This window comes from Phodopus roborovskii, unplaced genomic scaffold (genome assembly GCF_943737965.1).
Source record: "Phodopus roborovskii unplaced genomic scaffold, PHOROB, whole genome shotgun sequence".
Taxonomy (NCBI): Eukaryota; Metazoa; Chordata; class Mammalia; order Rodentia; family Cricetidae; genus Phodopus; species Phodopus roborovskii.
The window spans coordinates 49,927,528-49,954,634 of NW_026126517.1; the positions used below are offsets into that span (position 1 = coordinate 49,927,528).

Here is a 27,107-nt window from a genome sequence, read left to right on the forward strand (position 1 = left end):
CTGGTTTGTGGCACTTCTACCACCAGGGAAGATGCCATTGGTTCCCCCCTGGAAAGTATCTGCATGGATGAAAAAGAAAGCAGCTAAGCCCAACCAGGCAAGATGGTTCTCAGAGCTCTAGGGCTTGGGACTTGGGTACTTTATTTTGAGCATATGTTATAGAACTTGGCACAATTTAAGACTAAAACAAAAGTTTATGTAAGAAATCACTCCTAACCCACTATAAATCACAGCCTTAGATGTGAGACTTCACCTTCATACTGGTTTAATTAAACATTAATTTGCTTCTAACTTGACCTCTCTTTCCTTTTAAAATAATTCAAATCTACTTTTTTTTTTGTTTTGTTTGTTTTTTTAATTTGACTCCTCTCAGGCAGTCTTTGGATTTATTTATGTGAGCAAGCAGTGTTGTTTTCACTACCTTGAGTTTAGATTTTCTTTACTGATAAGTGGAAACCTGTCCAAAGAATTACCTCTAAGATAGAGGGAAGGAACATCATACACACACACACACACACACACACACACACACACACACACACACACACACACACACCTGCTTCAAACGCATCTTACTGAAGCGCTTATGGTTTTGGGGGCCAGGCAGGGTTGCTTTCTCATTTTCCTTTGAATTTCCCCATGTATTTATGAAGCTTCTTGCATGTCATCCTTAGCTTTTCTGGGTTGGTTTTAAAATGAAGCAAATGTCTTGGTCTCTTTCTCTCTTGACTCTGGGCTTTAGACTTGTCTTCTCTTATAGCTGGTTATGATTTATAACCCATTCTAAACAATGGCTCTTCCATTTTTCAGAGATCAGAACTAACTTTTTAAAGAGATCGTAATCCAGTTTAAGCTACTCGACAGTATATACTGCCTTATCATCAAACCTTATCCTGATCCCCACCCCTCCACAAAAACAAAACAAAACAAAACAAAATCAGAATGTTACGTGGTGAGAAAGACCTACTGCCTTCTCTATTCTTGCTTCCTAACTTAACACCAATTTCTATTGCCTTTATGAATCAGTAAATGGAGCTTAGCAAAGATTAGTACTTCACCTTCCATCTTTAGTGACTAACTCCTTGTTTTTGAAACGACTGACCTCAGCTGGAATTCTGTGTGTGGTCTAGATGAGCAAAAGGAATTTTCTCCACTGTGCTGGAGACATCTCACCACCCTGCATCCTGTTGTCATGCACGCCTCATCATTTAGTTTCTGGAAAGAAATCAGCTCTGGTTCTTCCTCTAATTCTGGAAGACTTCCCTTTGAAGTGTGCCTTAGCACAAGTGTATTTTGAAAGAATTTCTGAACACAGTACCTTAGACCGCTCGGCCATCCTGACAATCACTTGAAGGAATTTCTGAGTGCTGTTTAGTACTGCCGTAGTCTGTAGTACTAAAAGAAAAAAAAAAAAAAAAAAAAGACCTGAACGCACCTCTAAGGCCATAAAGAGTAGCCAGACCAGGAATGCCTTACAGTAGGTTTTTCCACCCACCATTGGTGTCCACGCCAGCCCCTATTAACACACTGAGACTCTGTATTTGATATACTTCTGTTGGCCAGGTACTAGTTTCTTATCGGCTAGCTCTGTCTTAAGTATTAGCCCATTTCTATTAATCTATGTATTTCCACGTGGTCTCATCTTACCGGAGAGCCAGCTGGCGTCCTGCTCTCTCCAGACTCTCCATCTTGACTCCTCCCTACTACTTCCTCTTTCCTTCTTGTCTCCTAATCCCACCTATCTTGCTTTCCTATTGGCCAATAGTGCTTTATTCATTAACCAGTATGAGAAACATATTTACAGAATGACATCTCCCATCACCTTGCCATCTATTTTATACTTATTTCTCCTAGAGAAGGTAACCGACCATTCAGTCTAGCCTTACATAACAGAGAAGGGCAAGATTCCAAGTGGCTGCTCACAAGAAATCTTGTTAGATTTGAGTTTTTATTGTGCTGTGATTTTGAGGGCATTGTTTATGCTAATTCTATTCTTTGGGACATTCCTGGGGAAATTTTTTTGTAATAAAAATGTGAATGTTATGTGTGTGTATGACAGCAACATGTGCTATTATTACTATTCAAAGTATCATACTGATTTGCTTTTGTAGATTTTTCTATATACCTGTCAATATTTTGTCTCCACTTCTGTCCTGGGTTGAGAGAGGCTAAAACTATATATACCCTACTAATATTTGTTTTTTGCTTTTCTTGGGGGGGGGGAGAGGACTCACCTTTATTAAAATAATGATAAAATTGTATGCAAACCGATTGTCCAAAAACTGCCTTCAATGTGAGGAAATATTCTTCCCAGTGTTTTTATTTGATGCTCTTTGGTTTGCATTCAACCCTGTGCAATATCAGTGCGGCAGGTGCTTTTTTTTTTTTTTTTTTTTTTTTTTTCATTTACTTAAAGCCTTCCTGTCCTTTTATGCTTAATCTTACTTAACTCTTTGTGGTTGCTATTTCTCTTTTGTCCAGCACAATGTTAGATTTTTACTTTGTCAGTAAAATATGTCAGTTAGATTTTACTTTCCATCTTTTCCTCAAATAGATGAATTAAGCTCTATTGGCACTTACTAATAATGTTGTTTCGTTTGAATATATGCTAATATATGAAGATTATTTGTTGTTATTTTGTTTGGTTGGGTTTTTTTTATCTGTTTATTTAAACTCTGTGGCTGATTTGATTTCCTTAAAATTTCTGTTTCTCTGTTTTTAATTGTTTTTCCTTGTTTATTTGTCTCTCTGTTAGGGAAGTTTACTTTCTCTTTTGATCATGTTACCTTTCTGCAGCAGTAGACTTTTGGCAATGTATTATAAAGACCAGTATCACTTCTCAATGTGTAAATACTGCAAGGATCTTGCTGACTCTCAGCTTCTGACCCAGTTCTTCTGGCCACTCTTACAGTGTGTAGAAGCACACAGAAACTGAGCAAGTTTGATCTCCTTGTGTGAATATGGTGTATCAGTGGAGGAAGCAGCTCAGCAAACTGTGTTGTTAGCTGTGGTTGGGATCTGATATAAAAGGTAGTCACGACTTTACCCCTTTTACATGCTTCTTTTCAACTAGAATTGGTTAAAATATTAACATGGCTTTTAATCCCAGCAATGGAGAGGCAGAGGGTGGTGGATCTCTGTGAGTTTGAGGTCAGCCTGGTCTACAGAGTGAGAGTTCCATGGCTGTGTTATCCATTAAGATGGCTATTAGCATGTCCCACTTCTAAGATCTGACCTTTTTTTTTTTTTTTTTTTTTTTTTTTAAAGAAGAGGTTGTTTTCATTGTTGTTACTTTCAAACCTGGAAATGAATATGAAGGGGAATGTCAGCCACAAGGCAGCCACAGTTCTTATCTTCAGCCTTGTGCACCATCAAATAAATCACCCTCCTGCTGTGACTTTGCTTTTGACAGAGATCAGCTAGGTTAAACATTCACTTTCTATATTAGCACTGCTCTAAACCTAAAGTAGAGAAGTAACTCAAAAGACCAGAGATCAGGGGTGGAAAGATGGCTCTGTGGTTAAGAGCACATGCTGCTCTTACAGAGGACCTGAGTTTGATTCCCAGCATCTATGTGACAGTTCACAAGCATCTGTGACTTCAGTTCCAGGACATCCAAGGCTTTTTTCCTGGCCTCTGTGAGCCTTGAGTGCATGTGGTACATATACATACAGACAGATACTCATTCCCATAAAGTACAAACAAGTAAACCTTTTTAAAAATATCAGGGATCAAAAGCCAGCCTGGTCTTCAAAAAGAGTTCCAGGACAGTCTCCAGACCTACAGAGAAACTCTGTCTTGAAAAACCAAAAATAAATACATAAAATAAAAATTCCAATCCCAAGTCGAGGGTTATTGTGCTATTTCTTAATGGGCATCAGCATGTCACCATATCTATTTAATTTACTTTACTTTTAACTTAGTAGCAAAAAAGCTGTTAAATACATCTTTCTAATGAGATTCCATATTATCCAGCCAACATTGTCAGAAACTGTCTCTACCTCCTTTTATAGCTAGTACTGTTTATAAGAAAAGGGGAAAGTTACAGGTGGCTTCGGGCAGAGTTTTATTTGGTTACCATATGCCTGTGCACACTATTAAAGTAAGAGGGGCCTCTAGGTATTGCCTGGAGTTCTGAAGTCTCAAATGATGATCCAGATAATAAAACCACTTAAAATGCCCTGTCCTGCTGTCATGGATTTTATGTATCACTGTAGTGCAAGCAAATGAGGTAAAATGCCTCGATCTGAATGCTAGTCACCACATTGGTAATAACAAACATTTCTAGACAAGCACAGATATAAAATGGCAATAGTGCTTGTCTTGCTCAGGCCTGTCACTTTCCAGCCCTTGTTCTAAGCAATTCTCTGGTTTTATCTGAATTAATCACTGAACACAATTCTCTTCAGATGGGCACTGTACTTATCATCATGTTGTTAAGGAGGAAACCCAGAAGGCCTAGCTGACTTCTCAGGGTCACCTCTTTTGTATGTAAGACAGGATGTTGCTCTGTTTGAGTATTTAAATAACATAATTTTTAAATGTTTAAATAACATAAGCATAGCAATTAAGTAGTATTTGTTCCTCATTGGGAAAAAAAAAACTTGTTTTTTGCTTGTTTGTTTTATTTTTTAGCAGATGGAAACTGTTGCTAAATAATTATCTTAATGTTTGCTGCAGGAAACATGAAATCAAACCAGGCTGTCCAAAAAGGAAAGCAGTCTGTGTAACTCTTTAAATACTGAATCAATTAAACCATCACTCTTAGAAGTCGAATCCCTGTATTACCAAGCGCAATCCTCACCAAACAGCCAGACACAATCACGGGCTTTAAGGATTACAAGTCGCATGATAAAGGATAATGAGCTAAAATTAAGCACAGTAATGCAGAACACCAGTACGGGCATGCTCAGTGTAAATCAGCGATCTATTAGATTTAATGTGAGATCAAGGAGCTGGGTAGCATGCGATTACACCACTTTTCAATAAGGAGCAGTACAGTGGTGGTTCTCAGGGAGGGTCTTCCTTCTGTTAACATCTGTTTAATTGGTTTGGGGACAGCTTGAACATCTTTGACTTTGAGTGTCTTTGAAGACAATCACAGCTGTTCCTCAAAGCTCCAGGCCAGCAGCACAGCCACGGAAAGGCACAAGAGAAACCTAAATCCTCCCTTTTGATGGGGCTCAGCCACTGCAGCCTGGCATTTAACCTTGTAAGCATTAAAGATGCTCAGCCACTGCTTCTGTAGATTTGCTGTTGTTTTAGATTATTGTTTAATGTTATTAGCATCAGTGTTGCTAAATGACCTAAATTCAGTGGCTGGAGAGATGGCTCAGTGGTTAAGAGGCCTTGCTGCAAGGACTGGAGTTCTGATCCCAGAACTCAGTTAACAAATTTGCCCCCCCCCCATGAATGCCTGTAACTCCAGCTCTGGGGTGTAGAGAGTAGGTAGGATCTCTGGGGCTTGATGGCTTCTAGTTTAACCTAGATAAACATGACCTGTAGACTTAGGGAGAGACCCTGCCTCAAAGGAATATGCAGAATGATAGAGGAAGATAGCTGATGTCTTCTTGGAGCTTCCATGTACACACACATGCACACACTTTCAATAATAATTATAAATAAAAATATTTCAATTTCTTCTTCCATGTCACTGGCCAGTGTCCTACTGCATTTCCCAAACATAGAACCAATATGACTTATTTTTTTTTCAGGTATTCATCTGTTTGGTTATTCTTGCAATAAATACAGACCCAGTTTGTCTTTACCCAAGCCCTATGGTAGACATAGCAGGGCAAATGTAAAGGCTTCCTATCTTCAAATGTAAACAACCAGCCAGCCAATTGCCCTGTGGTTTTTCAGCTAGCTTTTTGGAACTCACTGTTGATAGCAAATGAAGGTAGTTGGTGTTTTCCTTTTCTTTATTATTGATTATAACTCTTATTAAATGTATTCTTAGGTGATCTCATCCACACATACAGGGCATTCTGGTTACTCTCACCTCTGCCTCTTTCCCCTTCCTTCCTTCCTCCCTACCTGCAGTCACTGTTATTAGCACTCCTCCGACTTCCCAACAGGTGTCTTCCCACATTCACATCCTTTTGGTTTGATTTTGACGAGAGCCATTCCTGTGACCATGAGCTGCGGACTATCCACTGGAGCCTAGAAAACTCACTTGTGTGTACTCACCTGAAGATATTTACTGGCCTTCCCTCAGAATCAACTAGTACCTTGGCATGGAAGGACAGGGCTCTGTGAGTTTTTTCCCAGTTCATGATTGACAAATGACATGCAGACAACCTCAACTGCTTTGAGTTCATGATTGCAATGGTTATGTTGAACCTGGAACTTAGCATTCTCCATGCCTTCCCTTTTTCTTCTGGTGTGTGTGTGTGTGTGTGTGTGTGTGTGTGTGTGTGTGTGTGTGTGTGCGTGCGTGCATGTGCATGTGTTTCCTCTTCTCTGCTGTTCCCTGTGCCTTACAAAGAATATCTTATTCAGGAGTGACTCTTTAACCATCACTTATTTTTCAATATTACACTTTCCCAACTGATCCATTTTGGCTTTCACCATTTATTCTTAACACCTAGAATAGCCATGAAAAATCCACGTCCACCCATTCCAGTGCATTGGCCTGCTATTTTAACTTTAGAACACCCCATTGAGAATTTGTTAAAATTAATAATGTCATAGCATTTAAAGACTTAAAGTGGATATGCATAGGTGGATCCATAGCAAAGTGCTTTTCATGCGAGCATGAGGACCTGAGTTAGATATCCTAGCACCCAGCATGGAAAAGCCAGATGCTGTGGCATATACTTGTAATTCCAGCACTGGGGAAGTAGAGACAAGATGGTCCCTAAAACTCACTGGCCAGCCAGTCTAGCAGAAATGCTGACCTCTGACATCACACACATGTTCACATGCACAGAGTAAATACACATACATGTACAATAAGTAAAGACTAATGGTCAAATTGTAATCTGTCCTCTGCTTTCTACTCTGTTCCCTGTCCAAATAGATTCACATTCCTGGTCTGCCCCAGTCAGAAAGCACAGATAGCTAACCCTCAGCTGCTCTACCCAGTCAGGCAAGCTTCCTGGCCCCAGCTGTGCACCTGGATGTATTCTGAAGATGCCTGCTCCTCTGTCTGTGAACTGTCTTCCAGCTCAGGTTCATCAAGGACTGCCACTTTAAAAACACACACAGGCAGGCATCCTAGGATATGCCATTATAAGCTGCTGCCAGGGGATCTTCTAACAGATAAATGGAATCTCTGTGAAGTAAATTAGTGTGAACCAGTCAATCTGTGTGTCAGCCGTGAGCCACTTCCATGGATAACTGCCTAGCTGAGTGGAGGCCAGGGCCTGGTGCCATGTGTGGGTCAGAATCTCAGATACAGTTGCACAGGATAAGGGGATTTGGAGTGATGTTTAGTCTTGGGAGAAAGCCAATTTGATCTGTGCTTTAGATTGGTCAATGAAATAGACTTCTAAGGCATTTTTGTTTCATCCCTCATCTAACTGGCCTGTGTGATGCCAAGTTAGACAATTTCCTCACTGTGGAAAGTAGCAGGAATACTTGGGAAATGGCTGCCTTCCCCCAGGAGCTGTTACTTGACATGCTCCCACTATGCTTGGCTGAGTGTCCTAGCAAAATCTTTAGGGTCTCAAAAACAAATAAACAAATAGATCAATAAATAAATAAACAAATAAAAGATCTTATACTTTGGCAAAAAGAACGTAATCTAAACCTTTTCTCTCTGAGGAACAAATGTGTGACCTTTAATTTATGAAAAATAGGTCCTATGTAGAGGCAAATGACCATGGCCCCTTGAAGACACCCAATGGGGTAATCAAATTTTGGTTGTTAGAGATTAGAAAAGCTCCTACCTGAATAGCAGTTAAGTGAGGAAGCCTTTAAAAATAACTTAACTATGGCTAGAGAGATGGTACATTGATTGGTTAAGAGCATTTTTTCTCCATGCACAGGACCTGGGTTCCATTCCTAGAACTCACATGGTGACTCACAACCTACCTGCAATTACAATTTCAGAAGATCAGGTGCAGAAGAAAATTTCATGCACATGATCCACTGCAATAAATGCAGACTAAATACACACAGAATAAAATACATCCATACATGCAGACCAAATATGCATACACATAGAATAAAATACACCCTAAAAATAATTGTCCTCTGGAAAGAATTTAGAGACCAAACCTCATTCAAGTCCCTAGAGCCATCCTAATTAACGTCTCACAAACTAAATTGTGACTATCAATGGTACTTTTATGCAAAATCCTTGTTTCCATAATTGCATATCCCTTTGGAGATTGTAGCCTGCTCTTACATTAAGAGCACAAGGATTCATTTTATCTTGTTAAACTATACTACCAAATTATCTTCATTCATTTTTCCTTTATTACATTAATAAAATTTTTATCATTTTACTTCAGTAGAATGAAATATCAATGAGATTATTGAACTTAGCATAAAAATGTTAAAAGAGGATGAACATAAACTTAGGTCTTGTGTTTGAGAGAAATGTCTAAGAACATTACTTAGCTGTGGGGTAGGTTTTAGTTTAGAAGAAAAAATAAATCTGCTTGGAGCAGGAACTTATGCAAAATAATAATCACTTACATATTTAGTAAGTTTATTTTCTGTCCCTGGTTACCTTGTTAGACTATTTAATGCCTACATTGCTTTGGAGAATATTACATGAAAATACTGTCACTATGGGGTCTATGGTCTATGGAGACAATATTTGTATAAAAGATGCATTTAGTGCATAAGAACGCAACTATGGTGTTAGTCAACATGAATCATAAAGATCAAACCAAACATTCAAGTGACCCCTTCTTTGAAATAATGAAACAAAAATGGGATGTCCTGTGGGACCAAAATTTGTTTTATGACTATACATTATGTTTAGAAGAGTGAAATCCCAGGGGTTAGTTTAATTTTATGATTTATGAGGGTCAGGAAAATAGAATGGCTATCCATGAATGTTCCTTTGGATTGTCTGAGGAAGATGTAGTTTTTGCAAATATAGTGTGAACTTTTTCTTGAGAGACATGAATAAATGTGTACGCAGACCAAAGAGGTGATTCCACCGAAGTTCGAATTGGCAAATAAGTGAGTGTATAGGGTTTTCAGAGCATTGGTTAGGGGCTACTTAGAGGTATGGGGGTGACCCCAAAAGAGCCTCAGCACTGAAGAAGTCTCATCACAACATGGATAGCAACATCTTCATTATCATATGGCTGAAGCGATAGTCTCAGGTAACCTTCAACATTCTGTATTTTCTGGCCCCTCATAAGAACAGGTGCATCAGATATAGCATTATATACAGCTGGGAGAAAGGCCTACGAGGGAGTGGCTAGCATCCCAGATGAGGATCCAGTGATCCTTCCCACCTTCTTCTGTGAGGGAATGTTAAGATACCTGATCTTACTTGTCTTTTGCAATAGCCACAGCTGCTCTGATGAAGATGGTAATTAATGGCTGCTATGCCTAGGGAACAAAGTTCCACAACAACTTGTGTTTTCATTCTTTGAAGGTTAGGAGGGAACACTGTTTTGTAAGTGATCTTTGGCTTAGAAGGTTTTCTTAGTTTGGTGCACCCAGGCTCTACATAAAGATTGAATCTGAGCAAGTAGATTTTCCCCCGACCACTACTGCCTACAATTACACCATCCCAGGAGAACTGAGCTCATTATACTTGGTACCAGCATCCTTTCGCTCTGAATTTCCAGCTGACTGAGATAAGCTCAGGCTGTCAGAAACTGACATATGGGTCATGCCTCTGATTTTTGTAGCCAAGCCTACTGATTGCAGCACTGGAGATTCTGTTACAGAGGACAGCAGCCTCACAACTCAAGATGTGTCTAAAATACCTGGATGTCCTGATAATGTGCCTGACAAAGAATGGCCATACAAGTGGAATTTACGTCAGATAAAAACAGAGGAGGGGAGAGGTATATTCATTGGTGGGTTAATGAAGATTCCATGAAAAGGTAGAATTGGAGCTAGATCTTCAACCAAGACTGACAGTTTAGTAAACAAAGAATTGGAGTGGCATCTTCCATAAGGATCTGGACAAAGACTGTGGCATAGAAAATAATTCTCATATCCAAGAGACGATATGTGACCTCATAATGTTGAAGTGTGTTATATCACAGTCAGGCAGCGTTTGAGAGTGGGGTGGAAACCAGCTAATGTTACCTGAGACAGCACTAGGACGGTTTCATAAAATTCTTGGCTCTAGAATCTCACATTGTGGACTGAACAGAGATCGGTGTAGGAAATCGTGTTCTGCATTGGAGCTGTATGATCAGACCATGGGTTTGAGATGCAACATTTCTGAGCTTAAAGAATGGCTGAAGGGAGATATCCAGTTTGTGGTCACAATAGCTATCCCGGAAGGGGGTGCAAAGTGCAAGTATGGTTATGGCAGTTAGAGAAACAAGAAAAGGACTATTGGAATTATTTATAACATTCTGTTTCCTTGCATTACTCAGACTTGCTCCCAGGCCTTAGTCTTGATATCTTGAGATATTCTCATAGTGCTGACCTCCTCTCCCTCTTCATTCCTTCCAGATTATTCCTCCCTTTGCAGTGTGCCAAGAGTGAAGGCCTCCTGGTGCGCCCATTTGGCTCTTCTCACCTCTCTTCCTTCTCTGTCTTTTCCCTGGAAACCCAACCTGATTTTAGTCATTCACCTACATCTTTTACCTATGAAACAATGTTTCTAAATTCTATCAAATGATAGCTGAGAATCCTGTTTTTTTTTTGTTTTTTTTTTTGTTTGTTTGTTTTTTTAAAAAATACTTAGGATTGTGTTTCCCTTGAATTCTTTCCACAAGGTAACTTTGTCAAAATGTGTGTGCAGCATGTCTTCTCACTGATTCTGTCTCATGACTGTTTCTATAATTAACTTATACAGTGTAGTATTTCACAACTTGGGAACCCTTTATGTCCATGCATTCTTCCAAACAAGGTTTTAAAACATAGTGAGGGGTGTTTTACCATAAGCTAGGGAATTATTTTATCTAGAAGCATCTGTATCTTCCTTGCCCTTTGCTTACTATTTGTTCTCAGACTATGATAACATCTGTCTTGCACTGAACCTGACTCTTGATACAACTTCCTAAATTATAGGGAGCAGTTTCTCTTCATATGCATGCTTGCTCTGAAATTCTTTTCCTTGGATTATGTTTGTCTTTTTGATTATATATTATCTTGCATCAAGTTGAGACTCTCAAACTTGTCTGGTGATTCACATCTGTAAGCCTAACATTTAAGAGGACAAAGCAGGAGAATCATGAGTTCAATACTAATATGTGCTAAATAAAGAGATGTTATTGCCAAAGTAATAACAAGTATATATAAAGGAAACTCTCTGCCACTTATAAAGGCTATTTCTGTTCTGGGGGTAACCAAATCTTGAGAACATCATCCAGATAGCCTGAGTATGATACACCAACTGTTTTCAGATTTGAGATACCATTTTTTCTTCTATTTACCTTTCAATAAATACTTGAACACTTGTTTTGTGTGATGGTGTGGGGAGGGGGGAGGTTGAGACATGGTTTCTTTGTATAACAGACCCAGCTGTACTGAACTCACTCTGTAGACCAGGATGACCTTGAACACACAGAGGTCTCTGTCTACCAAGTGCTGGGATTAAAGGTGTGCACCACCAACAACCTGTAATACTTAAATATTTTAAAACACATGGCTACATTCATATGTATTACCATAAAAGTGGATTCCAGTCACTGCCTATACTCTTCACATCTAGTATGAATGTTGTGTGGGATGTACAGTATGGGAGAGTGATGCTCATTCCAGATTGGTTTGTGATGAGGTTGCAAAGCAGGCTATTAGCAATCAAGCTTGTCTCCCATTCCATTTCAGTAAGACTTTACACTTTGGTATCAAGCATAACTGCCACTTTCAGAGCATTAAGACTAATGATTCAAAATAGTCTAACTTAGACTCTCCTTCCTCTTTCTTTTTCTTCCTTCCTTTTGTTGATAAGGGAAAACAAGGTATAGGTTAGGTAACATGATTTGCTTATTTCCATTTCCTATCTAGGGACAGCACCATCTGATATGACTAACCATCTGGAATAAGTGTCTCCTGAGACACAGACCAATATCAGCTGAGGATTTGCCTGCCCTTTAGCTATTCTCCCCACACTAATGGTCTTTCCTTAGCTTCATCCTGGGGAAAGTTTGCAGGACTTGTGGATTCATGAGCTCATGTATTCTACAGTTGTCTCTTCTCCTAGTGATCAAGAGGGGCCTCCTTCTGGTACTTTCTCTTACAAAGAACTGCAGGTTTTGTTATAGTTTAAATTGCCCTCTGTAGTCCCTATCAAGTTCATACATAAATCATATTTACCTCTGGTCTCAAATGCTAGCTTCATATTTTTTTGATTGAAAGGTCTGCTTTGTTTTTCTGACCTTCTACATTTTTTAAAAACAAGCTGTGAAGATTCCTATAAGTTCCTCCCAGGATCTCTCTTTCTTCAAGTTGTCAATGTGTGAAGACCTATTTGTGTTTCTCTATTTGTGCTTTCCAGTTCATATTTTCTGTAGTTCTGACCTGTTAGAAAAGGCAATACACTTCTATATTTACCATAGGATTTGGTCCTTATGAGAAAAATTGCTTTTGACAAACTTAAATTACATGAAGAGTGCAAAAGCTAATCTCTGAATGTTGAAAGCTGCTCAGCATCTATGAATCTCTTTAGTTTGTAGGAGTCTTTTAAGAGTAGATGCTCATAGGTCCCTTTTTTTTCTTAAGTCATTAATTTACTATGTAGAAATCTGGGATCAATCCAGATAATTTGATCAGATTATGTTTTATGTGTGTGCAAATATGTGTATGTGTGGGTCAGTGCACATGTGTGTGTGCCTGCATGCATGTGTGTGTGTGCACATATGCCATACATGTTTATGTATAATCTACAGGACACCCTTTGGTGTCATCCCTAAGAATACTGATTCCTTTCTTTGACACCTTACCACATTTTTGAGACACAATCTGCCATTTCCTGGAATTAAACCAGACTGCTGGCTGAGCTTCGGGTAACCTTCCATCTCTGTTTGCCCAGTTCTTGGATTACACATGTTCTTTTGTGTGAGTTAGAATCAAACTTGAGTTCTTGTACTCACAAGGCAAGCAACTTACTGACTGAGTTAGCTCCCAGTCCCAGAGTCCTTCTTGCTCCCTCCATGCCTGGATGATGGAAGCTATAAAGGACCCCATTCCCTTGTTCATGTTAGAAGACCCTTAGAGAGGTCTTGAAGATGTTCAAGCCCACTCTCTTGGCTGTTTACTTTTATAAAATCCTGTCTCTGATGCTCTGAGAGTGTGGATGACTGATTTTGAGAATTCTTGAACTTCAGAGTTGTAATACAGCACAGGAACTTCCTGGTCCAACTCTCTCACTCTAGGTAGAAAAGAACTTGAGGCAGGAAAATAAACCTCCATGCCTAAGGTCACACAAAAGAGAGTATAGATGACATTGGACACTAGACTCCAGACTTAGGAGAGACACATATACACCCACCCTGTTACTCTACACTGTATTCTCAAGAAGGCCTAAAATTCTTTCCAATAGTGAAATCCTTTATTTTATCTTGCAATGGATACATACAATTCGGACACTAGATAATGAAGCTTAACATTTTCTGTCTAAAAATATGCAAATACAGCATTTTTATACAAATTTTTATACAAACTGCTGCTGTTAATAATAAATTATTGGAGATGTTTGGGTAAATTTGAGCTGTAACACTAAATAGAGCCCTGAGATTTTCCCCTTGAACCGCAATTGTATTTGGCAATTGTTTTAACCTTAGTAATTATTGTTAATACTTTATCTACATTATATTATCTGTACTTTATTTATGTGTTTGTTTGTTTGTTTTGTGTGTGTATAAGTTTGTGCCACATGTATGCAAGTACGAATAGAGGCCAGAAGAGGGTGTCAGATGCCCAGAAGCTGGAGTTATAGGTGGTTAGGAGCTACCCAAAAATGTAGGTGCTAGGAACTGAACTTTGATCCTATAGAAGAGCAGCAAGTACCTTAACCACAAAGCCAACTCTCTAGCCCCCAAGAACATTATTGGTAAGTATTTTGTACCTTGTGGTAGGTCAGAGGTATAGTACTCGCTGGTAGCCAGTCTCACCAAAGTAGTTCATTGCTCAGATATCCTGAGTAATAGAGGAACTTGTGTTTCTGTGAGAGATGAAACCATGTTTAAAGAGATTTAGCAAACAGTTGATAATGTTTTCCTGATTCACACTAGCCTGCTCTCCAATCCCCTTGGTGATCTAGCCACATGTCTCAGTCATAGCTGTTAGCTGTAGAAAGAATCCCCCCTCAACCTAATTAGTCAACAGTTTGACCGTGTGTGCATGTGTAAATTAATAAAAATTACATGAACCTGGGTATGGGTACAGACATAATAGTTATTATTCACAGAAATTTGAAAACTTCATCTTCTTACCAGTAGTAAACTGCCTGTCTTGGGTGCTGGGAACCAGACACAGGTGATCCTGTGACTCTTAACCAATGAGTCATCTCTCCAGCCCACAGCTTCACTGATGGACCCAAGCTGAAATAGATTGACATGAGGGCTGTTGGGCACAAGTATCCTCCTGTGAGAATATCTGCATGATGTGGGATCCCACCATTAGGCATGGAGAGGTGGTCTCTTCTAAAAATGCCCTTTATCATGTACTTTACCTGTGGCAGGAGGTCATGGGTTCTTATCAAGCACTCTGCTTGGTCAGTGGTCACTTAGGTGAGACGATCATGTGCTGTTTGTGGAGTGACTGGAGGTTTTATTGGTGGTATCTATTCTCTTATCCAAGATGGGAGTGTATCTCCTGGAACTGTGCTAGCTAGGAGTGTATGCATTTGTGGTACTCTTCCCCCTGAACTCATCATATATTTGAACCTTGGTACCCAGCTTGTTAGAAGCTATGGAGTTTTTGTTAATCTGGCAGAGATGAGTCCCTGGAAATGGGCCTTTGTGGGCTTTTCCTACCTCCAGTTTTGGTCTACTTTCTTGGCTTCCTCTCTGTTAACAGGGCATGAAAAGAATTTGCCATACTCCCTCTCCACCTTTGAGTTGCTCTACCTCACCTTCCTCGGGACTGATATACCCTAAGATCAGGAACTAAAAGAAAACTCTCCTCTGTTGAGTGTTTCTTTATTTAGTCACAGTGATGATAAAGGCAACCAATACTCTAGACCTGGCTGACTTTGACATTAAATACCATCATTCTATAAATGGAAAAGGGGCCGGAGGAAGTTTCTAGAAAATAACAAGCCAGAGTAGAGAACAGAGGTGTGTAGAAGATGCTACTTGGAATTATATGACCATGTCACCACATAATTTAAGCAGTAACTGCTCCCATAGGACCTTCTCATAAAATATTTGGGATGTAGTTTTAAACTACTTGTTTTGAGGTCTGGAGAGATGGGTTAGGCTATAAAGTGCTTGCTGTGGAAGTATGAGGACCAAAGTTGAATCTGTAGCACTCACATAAGAGCTGGGCATAGCTCAAAAGATAACAAGGCAGAGAGCATCAGAGGAAAACCTGACATCAACCTTTGGTCTCCACATATGTGTACATGTATGTGAATATGAACCTTAATAACCTAGGAGAGAGAGAGAGAGAGAGAGAGAGAGAGAGAGAGAGAGAGAGAGAGAGAGATTGACTTTCTATTGTCTTTGCCTGGAACTTCCATTTATTAGGATCTAGAATTAAACTCATTAGAGGTATGGTAGTCCCACATATTTATGTGGAGCATACAGACTCCTCTTTTTATCTACTGACTTTGGAGATATTATAAAAAAAAGATATTTAGAGTATCAGCCTTTTAGCTGTCAATATTGTGTGTGGCAAGTAAATGGAACAAACTTCCATCTGTCAGAGGATGGAACAGACTTGTGTCTTTTAGTGGAGATCTGTTGAGAAAAGTGTGTCTTTTGGGAACCCAACCATCCAGATGTAGACAGCTTCACAGTCCATGCTAGGGGAAATAAGCAGCTGATGTTAAACTGAAGATGAGTCTCGCACTGTATTGATGCCAAAAGCATCTCTCTGCCAAGCTCTGAAAAGCACCTTCAAAAACTACCAAAAACACCCAAGAACTTTAGTGATGAGCTACAAATGGACTGTAGTATTGATAAGGAAAAGTCGATATGTATAGTGAAAGGATGGCTACTGTGATAAATGGGTCCTCCATCAGTAAAGATCAAATTATTGACTATCTAGGGCAAGTTAAAAAAAAAAATCTGTCTATAGCTAACTTCTACAGGTGAGAAGAATTAGCCAACAACAGCAATTCAGAGACAGCTCCAAGAGACAAACAAGGAGAATTCATTAAAAAATATCCCAAGTGAACACCCACATTAGCAAACATGTCTGTGACATGAGGTATTCAGCAGTTCTTTGGCCACACCTGTGTCCAGGCCTTTTTTGTGTGTGTGTGGGGGGGATGACTCCCATTGGTTATCCCACAATTCCATTCAAGAAGAATTACATCAAACTTCACCTCCCTAGTACTTTACAGCAGAAAATTTCTCTGCCCTCCTAAACGGCATGCCACCCTTAGCCTGTGAACCCCAGAGATCCTGACTAATTTTGTTAATTGTACATCAACTAGGTCACAAGTTCCATGAGGGTACATGGAAAGTACCTCCATTCCTTTGCCCCTTGGGGTCCATCAAAGAGCTATCCCCATAACAGGCACTGGATCAATGTGTGTTGATTTCACCCGTTTTGAAATGGTTCATTACTAGAAGCCCGGTCAGTCATCATGTCAGAGTTTAATGAGGAAACACCACAGGAAGCACCCAAAAGGACAATCACAAGGATTAGCCTATCAAACAAACAAACAAACAAAAGGTAGATTGGCAGTAATTAACCTCTCCAAAGTCTGCTGCTCCCAGTTGACACAGCATAGTCCTTTCTATGACAGTAAGTTTAATTGGATGCTCTGAGGACCACCCAGGAAAGAATGGCGAATCATGTGCACTTTAGATTTGAAAATTCACCTATAATAAGGAAGACACTTGAATAACCTCCTCATAATAGCACCCTCACAAGAACCAACTTCTTGGAAATTAGAAGTCAAGGCGAATAGTAGCTACAACGTACCTGCTGGACTCATTTTCAAAAAGACCAGGGGCTGATCCTACTTTCTAGCTTTTTGAAAATATTTGGTGTAGCTTCTCATTCTGGATCTCTGTTGTCACTTATAATACGGGTGGGCACTTCTTTCTTCTAATGCCATGCCTTCTTCCCTTTGAGGTCTTTACCAGTAATATGTTTTATTGCTTAAATGTGTTCTTTGACAATTATACACATGTATGTAGTATACTGATCTCATTCCCCACCCTCTGTCATCTCTTACCCTCCTCTGTCCACTTCCCATCTTCACTACTAATGTTTTCTTCACATCATACATTTTTTTTTTTTTTTTGGTCTGTGAACCCCCTGAGTTTAATTAACCAGACCCAGGTAGGTATGTGGCCATGAATCAGAATTATCCATTGGAGTCTGTTGGGATCATCAGTGGGTATACAACTGAAAAAAAAAATGGCTTCCTTTCTCCCAGAGTCTACCAGTAGCCAATAGTTCAGCACTAAGTGAAGGAACCCCTTAGAGTAGTATTTTTGATGTTGGTTGTTTGGTAAAGGTATGGTGGAGAATTGAATAATTGGATGACTGTTGAAAGGTGTTCAATCATGAAAGAACAATTTCCTGTAGCTTTGCTGCATTTAACTATCCCACTTAAACAACTTACAAAAAATCTGTAAATTCAAAAAATCCATGTGATTTAAAGTGAGGAAAGTTAAATTGAAGGAAGCTACATCAGTGACAATCAGGATACATAGGCATTTCATTGCAGATCACAGACTTGGCCACATGGTATGAAGTGGTAGTCTCCTCATGGATTTAACTGAGCACACATCCTTGAGAGCACACATACTCTTGATTTATGATTCAGCCAGTCCGGCCCCTCTGCTTCAATCCTTGGTCTACTCATTCATTTCAGAAATCCTTGGAAACATTCCCTGTAGCCCAGGCACTATTGCGGACGAGATAGAAAACGAAGGAGACAGACTTTGCTTCTGCTTTTTTGGTGTTTTTCAGACATTTCAAAATACAAAATGAAAATATAGGCTTATTTACTTAAAATAAGAGTTTCATTCTTCCCCTGTGTTTGCGTCTAAAGGGAAGTGGTAAATCCAATGTTTGCCCATTGTTCACAAGACAGCTACTCTCTGTGCTCCTAGAGGGCTGTTGCCCCTGTCTGCTGGGAATGTGTGACCAGAATTGTTACCAGCCTCTTTTTCAAGAGTCTTTTGGGCCTCAGGTTCTGTGCACACAGAGGAGTGGGAAGCCCAGACTGCTGATATTGCTGATTGCTGTAGGGCTCCAGCAGGACACCTTGATGTCACTTATCCAGTGTGTGAAGCTATGTGACTCCAGCCTCTGTGTGGCTCTTTCATGACCTAAAGGAGGTTCAACAACAGTTGAGCCTATGAACATTTCCTATGTGAGATATGTAGGTATATTTTGTTTATTGAATCAATTACTTATAAATATGTTTTATCAAGAGCTGAAGATAATGATAACATGTATTAAAGGAATGTGAGAGAATAAGATTCTATTGCTCTTAAAAGCGTATCTGTATATACCCGTTTGTATATAAATATATATGTATATTTACATAATTATATATATGTGTATGTATTCATTTGAGTTTACATACACACTCAGTAGTATGATATGTGTATATATACATGTATTTGTGTGTTCATATGAGTATATATATATATGTGTGTGTGTGTGTGTGTGTGTGTGTGTGTGTCAGGAGTGTGTGTCTGTGTATATACAGATGAATGTTTGTATATACATGAATTATATGTACGTTTAAAAGTGTCTATGTATATATAGACATATGTTTATGTATGTTTGTAAGCTATATGTTTTATTTTATAGTATATAAATATGTTACTATATAGAAATGCTCAATAGAATATATGTGCATATATAGATATGAGTGTATATATATATATCTGCAAAAAGCAGTATGAACATGTGTATATACATTCATGTAGTGTATGTATGTGTATACATGTGAGTATATGCATATAATCAGTAGTGTATGTGTATATAGATGTGTGCTTATATAGAAAGAGATAATGGTGTATGTACATATTTACATGTCTAATGAGTATATATATATATATATATATACACACACACACAGACACACACACACATATATATATATATATACTCAATAGTTTGTATATCTGTATATATGCATGTTTGTATATATGCGCAGTGGTGTGTGTACATGTTTACATGTATTTATATACTCAATAGTGTATTACATATATGTATGTATACATATAGGTAATAGTATATGTAATATTTATGTCTGTCTGAGTATATTTACTTGATAGTATATGTTTATATATATATATGTGTATGTATATATAGGTATACATATGGATAGTGATGTGTACACATTTACAGTCTGCATTAGTGTATATACTCAATAATGTGTGCAAATGTGTATAGGTATACATATATGGGGATATCGGGACATATATGGACAGTTGTATATACATGTTTAAATTTCACAGGCATGCATATGTTCAACAATGTGAGTACGTTTGGCTTCAGACCAGTTGGTGTGACGTGATCTGTGTGATTGGCCCTCATTTTGTTCTGTCTGCTGAATACCTTCATTCTGAGCAGACCCACTCCTTCTGGCAGATATTGACTAGTGAGGAGGTAACATGAAAATGTGTTGCTCATGGATGTCACTTACAGCATGTGTTTCAACCTGTGGAAAATCACAGATATCTGAGTCTGCTTGCTAAAGGGCTTGTGTTGATAATGCACTTATAGGAAATGTTGTACCTGGACGCCAGCTTCCGTTTCTGGTCCCTGCTGCTACCTAGGAAATGATCCTTGTGAAAAGTTGTTGGGTTACCTACTGTTCAAAACACTGGCCCTTCTTATCCTCATGTTGAATGCATTCATTCTATGCTTGAAGATTTGCTTTGTATGAGACTTTTTGTGTGCATGCATTTGGTGCCATGGGTTTTGGTGTGATGAAAAGAGAGTCAAAGTGCAAACAAAGACTCCATTCCTGTGATTTGTGCTACAGAAGGAGCACACCATGGGGCAGGGCTGGGCTTTCTAATTGAGTTGGCTGATGTTCTTTGCTGGGCACCCATGTACTCTTAAGTGACTATATTGTTTTAGATTTATGCATTAAAAATACGATTTCTACTTCGAAAGCATCACTTTGTCACTTTGTAGCTATGTAGCTTTTAAGCTGATGCCAGAAGCTTATTTTTCTTCTGAGATAAAGTCACATCTATGGATTTTTCAACTAATTACGTGTCTGCCAATAAATACTTAGAGGATACACTTTATTTCAATTTATTATTTGTGTTTTCCATGGTGTGCCCCATACTATCTGTGGGACTGAAATAGTCTAATGGTGTTCACTGCTACTTTTTCATGGCTGTCTTTCTCTTTCTTTCTCCTTTCTCTCTTTTTTAACAGCTTCAGTCAGTCCGGTCAAGCATGGCAACGACTTGAACTCGGCAAACTTCCAAGATACTGAGGACATTCTTGACAGATGTGTCTTGGAAGAGTCGGAGAGTGCAGGTGGAAGCCATTTAAACATAGTCAAGTATAAAATGATAAATTTGACACAGCTTTGGGGTCCTTGGGAGTGTGTGGGGGAGGACACTGGAAGGTTGCTGGCTCTTAGCAGCTGCACTCTCAAATTAACGCCCACCCCCAGGAGGTCACGGTGTGGGGCTGTTATCTTTTCCTCTTTCATCAAGAATTCAGCTGGACAAAGTACAAAGACGTTATGACGAGAAGGGGAAGCCGACAGACACCATTAGTTCATTATCAATTCCTCCTAAACTTCTTAATCCACACAGGAGCTGGAACCTAGAGAAATGTTGACATTTCAAATATTTCAAAGAACGAGATCTAACAAGAGAAAGGCAGAAATGCAGAGATGAGCAGAGAGGAACAAATGGCCACCACTAGAATCTCTTTACTTTTCCCTGTTCAAACAGAACTCTGGGAGGAAAGCGCTTTAGCAAAACAAGGGTGGATATGGTCAAACAACGGGAAAGACTGTCAGAACCCTTTATCAGGAAGTGAGATTTACTCTGTGTCAAAGTTGCTTACTTTGATATTCTCTTTGTGAAAAGGAAAGGTAGGAAAATGTACCAGGAAAAGATAGCTAGGACAACTTAGCTGCAATTTGTTTTTCTGTTTTGGTTTGAAGCATGCCCAATTTTACTGATTAATTAATTACAAGAAAAAAGAATTGTTTTGAATGACATTGTTGGGCCACTACAAGCTATGAAGTGCTAGTACACCTCATTACCATGATTGAAAGAGTTAGCTCTCTCTGGGCTGGACATTTCTCTCCTGTTTTGTCTATTTATGGTGTCCCCTCCACCCTCTCAAATCTTTGTGTGCTGATCTTTGTATCATATTTTTGATTCATCCTCTCTGTAGGCTGTCAGCTTAGTTAAGAGATTTCCAAATTGTGTCGCCTTCCCTGACAGGGGGGCAGCTGCAAACAGTCCCCTGATCCTTCCCGGAGGAGAGATACTGAGATTTAATTTTCAGTGAAAGGTGCAGCCTGCAATCTGTGTCAATCCCCCCCCCAGATGTCATCTTGGAACCCCAATAGGCCGGGTGGTGATGGCAAGTGTGTTTCAGCCCCCTCCACAGCACTAGGATCCTTTAGAAGATGAGCTTCAGCTGCGTGCTGAATCCCAGTAAAGCTTTCTGGTCTGTATCTGAGGGCACAGAGAGACAGCATCTTTTTACAACAACAGAAATAGTTAAAGAACAAATTAGCCCTGCTCCCTGGCCTAACATTCTAAAGGCAATGTCAACTAGTTTCATTTTAAAAAGTAGAGGGTGTTAACTGTCTTACACTAAAGATTATTCATAGACTACCTTTAGTTAGGATTGAAACTGTGTTCATTCTGATGAGGATTTTACCATTCTCTATGAACTGTTTCCCATCAAGCATTTTGTCAGTAAGTTAAATCTAGGAGTCAGATATTTACTTAAGAACTCATTTTTGACATGATACATCAACATGATGTCATCCACCATGCCTTAATATAAGTGGGCTTAGAGTAAAATTCAGATGGCTTTTACCATCTGACAGTTGTGAACAAAAGAACATGTAAAAAAAAAAAAAAAGCCACAGTAATTAGAAAATACAGGAGCTGGGGAAGAATCTTACAGAGTAAGTACTGTTCCATACATCGGACATCATTAAACCGGTAATAAAGAATGAATTGCTCTGGCTTTTTCCTCTGTCCATCCTTGCATTTTAAGACATCTTACCCTTATAGGCCTAGAAACCTCTGGAGGGTTCGCTACTGGTCTCACTGCCTTCCACTGAGAATTTGTGGCTTGGTTGTCATGGAGACATCGTATTTCTCCAAGAATTGCTCATATTGATCCGTAGCCAGGCGTAAATGGCCAAGCGAGTGTGAGGAAGAAGGGGGCTGGGCAGTCCTGTAAAATGACCAGGGCTTGTAGGTCGGAAAGCAGCTCATAGCAAACACTTAGGGGAAAAGAAAGAAGCTGTTTCGTTTTGGTTCGGGATTTCTTTCTGCACTTTGGACTGTTGTCTTCTTTTGGGACAAACTGAAAGGAACTTGTTAGTGGCTTGTCATGTCAGATCTTGGGTGTCTGGTCCTGACACAGCTGTCAGCTTTCCAGCTCTGTGCAGTTCAGGGACACACAACAAAGAGGTAGTAGCATGAATTATTTATTACCCTTCGTGTGGATAAAATTCTGTAATAAGAAATTAAGACACTTCTGACAGAGGTGCTTGTTTGCTGAAAAAGATTTTGATAAGACATTAGATTTTCTCTGAGTAGAAGCATCTGATAGACGACATTCCTAAAACTGAACGAGGGAAGAGAATAAGTTTTGTGCATCTTATGGGAATTTGGTGGCAGAGAGGGACTTTTCTGAAGCTGTGAAATTATGACAATCCATTTTTCAGTGCCCAAAGATAAGCTTCAGAGTGATTCAATGTGTAGGGGCCCTACAAGGATGAGCATTGTCCTGGACAAGTAAACATCTCTGTTTATTGCGTGGGGTTGCTGTTTATCTGGGAAAAATTAGCCACTTTTATTACACAAAACAAAAACAAAGTTAGGAGGTTCAAAGCGGTGATATTTGAGACCATAAATAAAAGAAGTGTGTCAGTAGCTAAACTTACAATGACGTCGTGTGAAAAGGGTGTGCTTAAGTCTGGGGCCATCATTCTTCCTGTTTTCCCCTGGAATGTCATCACTCCATCTGAAATTTCCCTTTAACATCTTCATGGATGTACAAAATCCCCCTGTTACAAAGCTGAGTGTGTTCAGCCTTCTAGCTGTAATGGATATTGACCTTATGTAGTTTAATGTAATGCTAACTGACTAATATATTTATTACCTCATTTTAAATGAATAGACTAAATGTTTAAAGAGTATTTAGAAAAGGAAAACAGAAATGATTTTCCCATAGCAAGAGTATGGCTTCCTCTATTGTTCTATCCAAATACTGTCTTTGTTTTTAAATCTTTTCAAGCTATCCCTTTATTCTGGCTCCCGTAGCTACATCACCCTGACTTCAGCCCTCATTCATAGGCAGAAAGTAGAAAGAACAAGATAGCGTGGAGAAGCTGAGATATATTTTCAAAAAGACTTGAAGTTACTGTCTTAAATGCCGCTAGTTTCTAAATGCCACTAATAAAATGAAAATTTCGCATAAAATGATACAGTTGACTTCCTGAGAAGTGTTTGGAGACAGTGGGTTAATAAATGGGCCACTCTGCATATGGGTCACAGCTCAGAGGCCTTGCAGAGTGTGCTCACCTCTTCTCTGGAGGGCTGTACCTTACTCATCCTGCCATTCCGATCTTTATTGGTTCAAGCCTTATACCCAGGTGAGCACCTGGAGTCCATTAAGGTTGGCGAGGCACCTGCCAGCCAGTGTTTTCTTGCTATTTCGACCTTGCTGGTGAACCTAGAGGTCTGGTCTGATGGGGAAAGTAACCCTTGGACATGTATTTTCTTTGAAATAATTCATCAGCAGTGGGTTTTGGCTCACAGGTGAATACCACATAGGAGCTTGTGTCTATGACTCTGTGAAGTCTAACCTACTCCTTCCCTGGCATTTATATTTTCCTGAGCCTGAGGGAATAAAGTTTATGTCTAGTAATAGAAGCCCCGAGATAGCATCATGAACATGCAGCTCCCTGTCTGTGATTTTAGAACCGTTAGATCCTTCCCTCCTTAGCTTTTTAAGGTTTGGCTGCTTCTGAATTCAAAAACTTCCTTCACAAAAATAGTTTTGAGACAATCTAGTTAACTTCTGGATAAAGCTCAACCTTATCCTCCAGACTGTTTTAGAAAGGACCCTTTGACCTCATCTTTACACTCATGATGATGATATTAAAAAAAATTGAACAATGTTTACAGTTTTTAGGCTAGTGTTAATGAGAGACCTTGGCATAGAAAATTAATAATTTTACACTCTAACATTTTAGGGTCAGTGTACTTAAAAATAATTTTAGGAACAGGGTAGATGACTCAGTCAGTAAAATGTTTTCCATGCAACTACAATAACTTGGGTTTTATCTTCAGTGCCTACAAAAAAAGCCATGTGTAATCCAAGTTCTGAGAAGAAGACCCCTGGAACGTGCTGACTGACCAGTCTAACTGAATCAGACAGTTCTGAGTTCAGTGAGAGGCCCTGTCTCAAAAAGTAACATGGAAAATGATAACAGCATTAATCTGTGGCCTGCACATACCTGCACACACAAATGTACACACATACATACACACAGTTATTGTCAGTTGAAAACAGTGGAGAAGAGGGAGTTTGAAAGTAAATGCATTCACTGAATTTTCACATCAGTTTCAAAGTAGTTTATAATCGGTGTGTGTTCTGCCATTAATAGAAAATTTTAGTGGTTTCTACGTAGCACATTGTGCATGTGGATCTATATACATCACTGTCAATCAATATTACATTTGCATGAATCTGATGAACAAAACTAGAATTCTCACAGAGGATGATACATTGTGAAAAGCCAAGGTGAGATTTTTTTTCCCTTTTGCTACTCTGTCTCATGAATCACCAGCAAAAGCCAGAAATCATAAGGTAGGACAGCTCTGGGACAGCAGTGTTGGAGGGGCCTGATGATGATGCATGAGGCAGAAAATGTGGACAATATAAGCTGAGCATAAATCATGACCACCAAACACAGGCTTATGGCTTCCTTGTTCTAGAAAAACGAAGAACAATGTCAATAATAAAGTAGTAAGTTCCTACTGGTTTTATTTAGCAATGCCAATGTCTTAATTAATTTGCCCAAAGAGAAAATGTAAACACCAGCATAATAAATTTTAAAACAGTAGGCTGTTCACAGGAATATATACATGTAATAACATATGGTACAGTATTTTTCCAGTACAGTATTTATTAAAATGACAAGTTCACTTTTTAATGAAATTGACTACTTTGGGGTGCATTGTTAATACAAGAAGAAAGGAAAGGAAATGAAATAAAAAAGCCCAGACAGTTAATAGAATCATAGGGCTCCACTTCTTGAAATAGTCAAATCAATTTATATCATGTCCCCCCTATTCTGTTAGCCTATACAGATAACTACACAAATGCTTGAGAGATACATATTTTGATTCTACAACATAATCCATACACATCAGCAAATATTTATCAAGCCTGGCACTGTAACCATGATTGTAGATTGCCCCCGAGAACAATTAAGATACTTAAAATGTGGGAAAATTTGCCTATTTCAAGTCAAGTTTGTCATTTTGGAAGATCATGTTGTTGGGATGATTAAAAGCTATTGGTAATGTGTGGGATTAAAATGCAAGTACCTGCTTTATAAGACAGGGATATTAGTTATCATATAATGTGTTTTTCTTCAGGGTAGGAAAGGAATGCAGAAATCACATGCAATGTTCTCCTTCCTTTTTGGCTCCTTCCTCTCCCCCTTCCCACACCTCTCCTCCTTCTGAAACCCAGTATCTGCTTTCTTTCTAGGTCAGCCTAGGCATCGTCCGTGGATAGCGAAGGTGTGCTCCTGCAGAATGTGCTAGACGGAGTCTCGAAAAGGGAATCGAATCTGAACTAACAGAAACAGAGAGACGCCAAATAAAAGCAATGTTGTCATTGGTCTCTAGTGGATTCATTAATATGTTAGCCAGTGTGTATTAAACGTGTCATCACTGATTGAGGATATCCAAATTCTAATTCTAGGAAATGATTGTCTAAGTGAGTCTCCTTATTTCCTTTTATTTTCTGTCATTATTTGTAACAAAGAACACCAGCCCACAGATATAGATTTCACATTGCTTCAGATGTTCACCTTCTCAGTGCCTGAACTGCAGAAGCCAAAGGAATGTACAAGATTCTCAATTCACTGTTGCTTCAAGGATTTAAACTAAAACTATCAACTCTTCCATGTTGGGTTTGGACATACTGTTTAAGTGGGTACTTCAGTTCTGACTAACTTTTGCCCATGTCATTCTTAAACATGAAATGTCTTTTAGTCAATCTGTGACATACTGAGTATCTAGTTTTGTGAGGTCCAATCAGTATGGAGCTCTAATGACACTGTGGCGAATGTCTTTAATTAAAGGTTGATGTTATTAGCCTTGTGACCTGAACTGGGGGAGGGGATTCTACTTACAACATATCACAGTTCCTTCTTTGTTAGTATAAACAGCCACTGTTCTTTTCCCAGAAAAGAGCTGGGCTAGTAGGAATTGTAAAACTAAAAAATGCAGGGCAGTAGCAACAGAAATGGGCATAAAGTGCTTATCTGTTCAGCCGATCTGAATTATGTGCTATGACTTTTATTGAATGATTCCTTCATTTATAGAAAACCATCAAAGATTATTAACATATATCTAAATGAATAGAAATATAGCTTAATCCATAGAAAGGTGGAAATA

General features: G+C 39.1%; 1 protein-coding gene across 1 annotated transcript in view; it reads left to right on the forward strand.

Annotated features, from left to right (window-relative positions):
- Wdr72 (WD repeat domain 72) overlaps positions 1 to 26,328 on the forward strand; it is a 161,519-nt gene extending 135,191 nt beyond the window's left edge. The window contains exons 19-20 of the mRNA XM_051197946.1: positions 20,635 to 20,739; positions 26,194 to 26,328. Coding sequence (XP_051053903.1) covers positions 20,635 to 20,739; positions 26,194 to 26,249 — 161 coding nt within the window. The 3' untranslated portion in view covers positions 26,250 to 26,328. The remainder of the gene's footprint in view (positions 1 to 20,634; positions 20,740 to 26,193) is intronic.
- Positions 26,329 to 27,107: the final 779 nt, after the last annotated feature.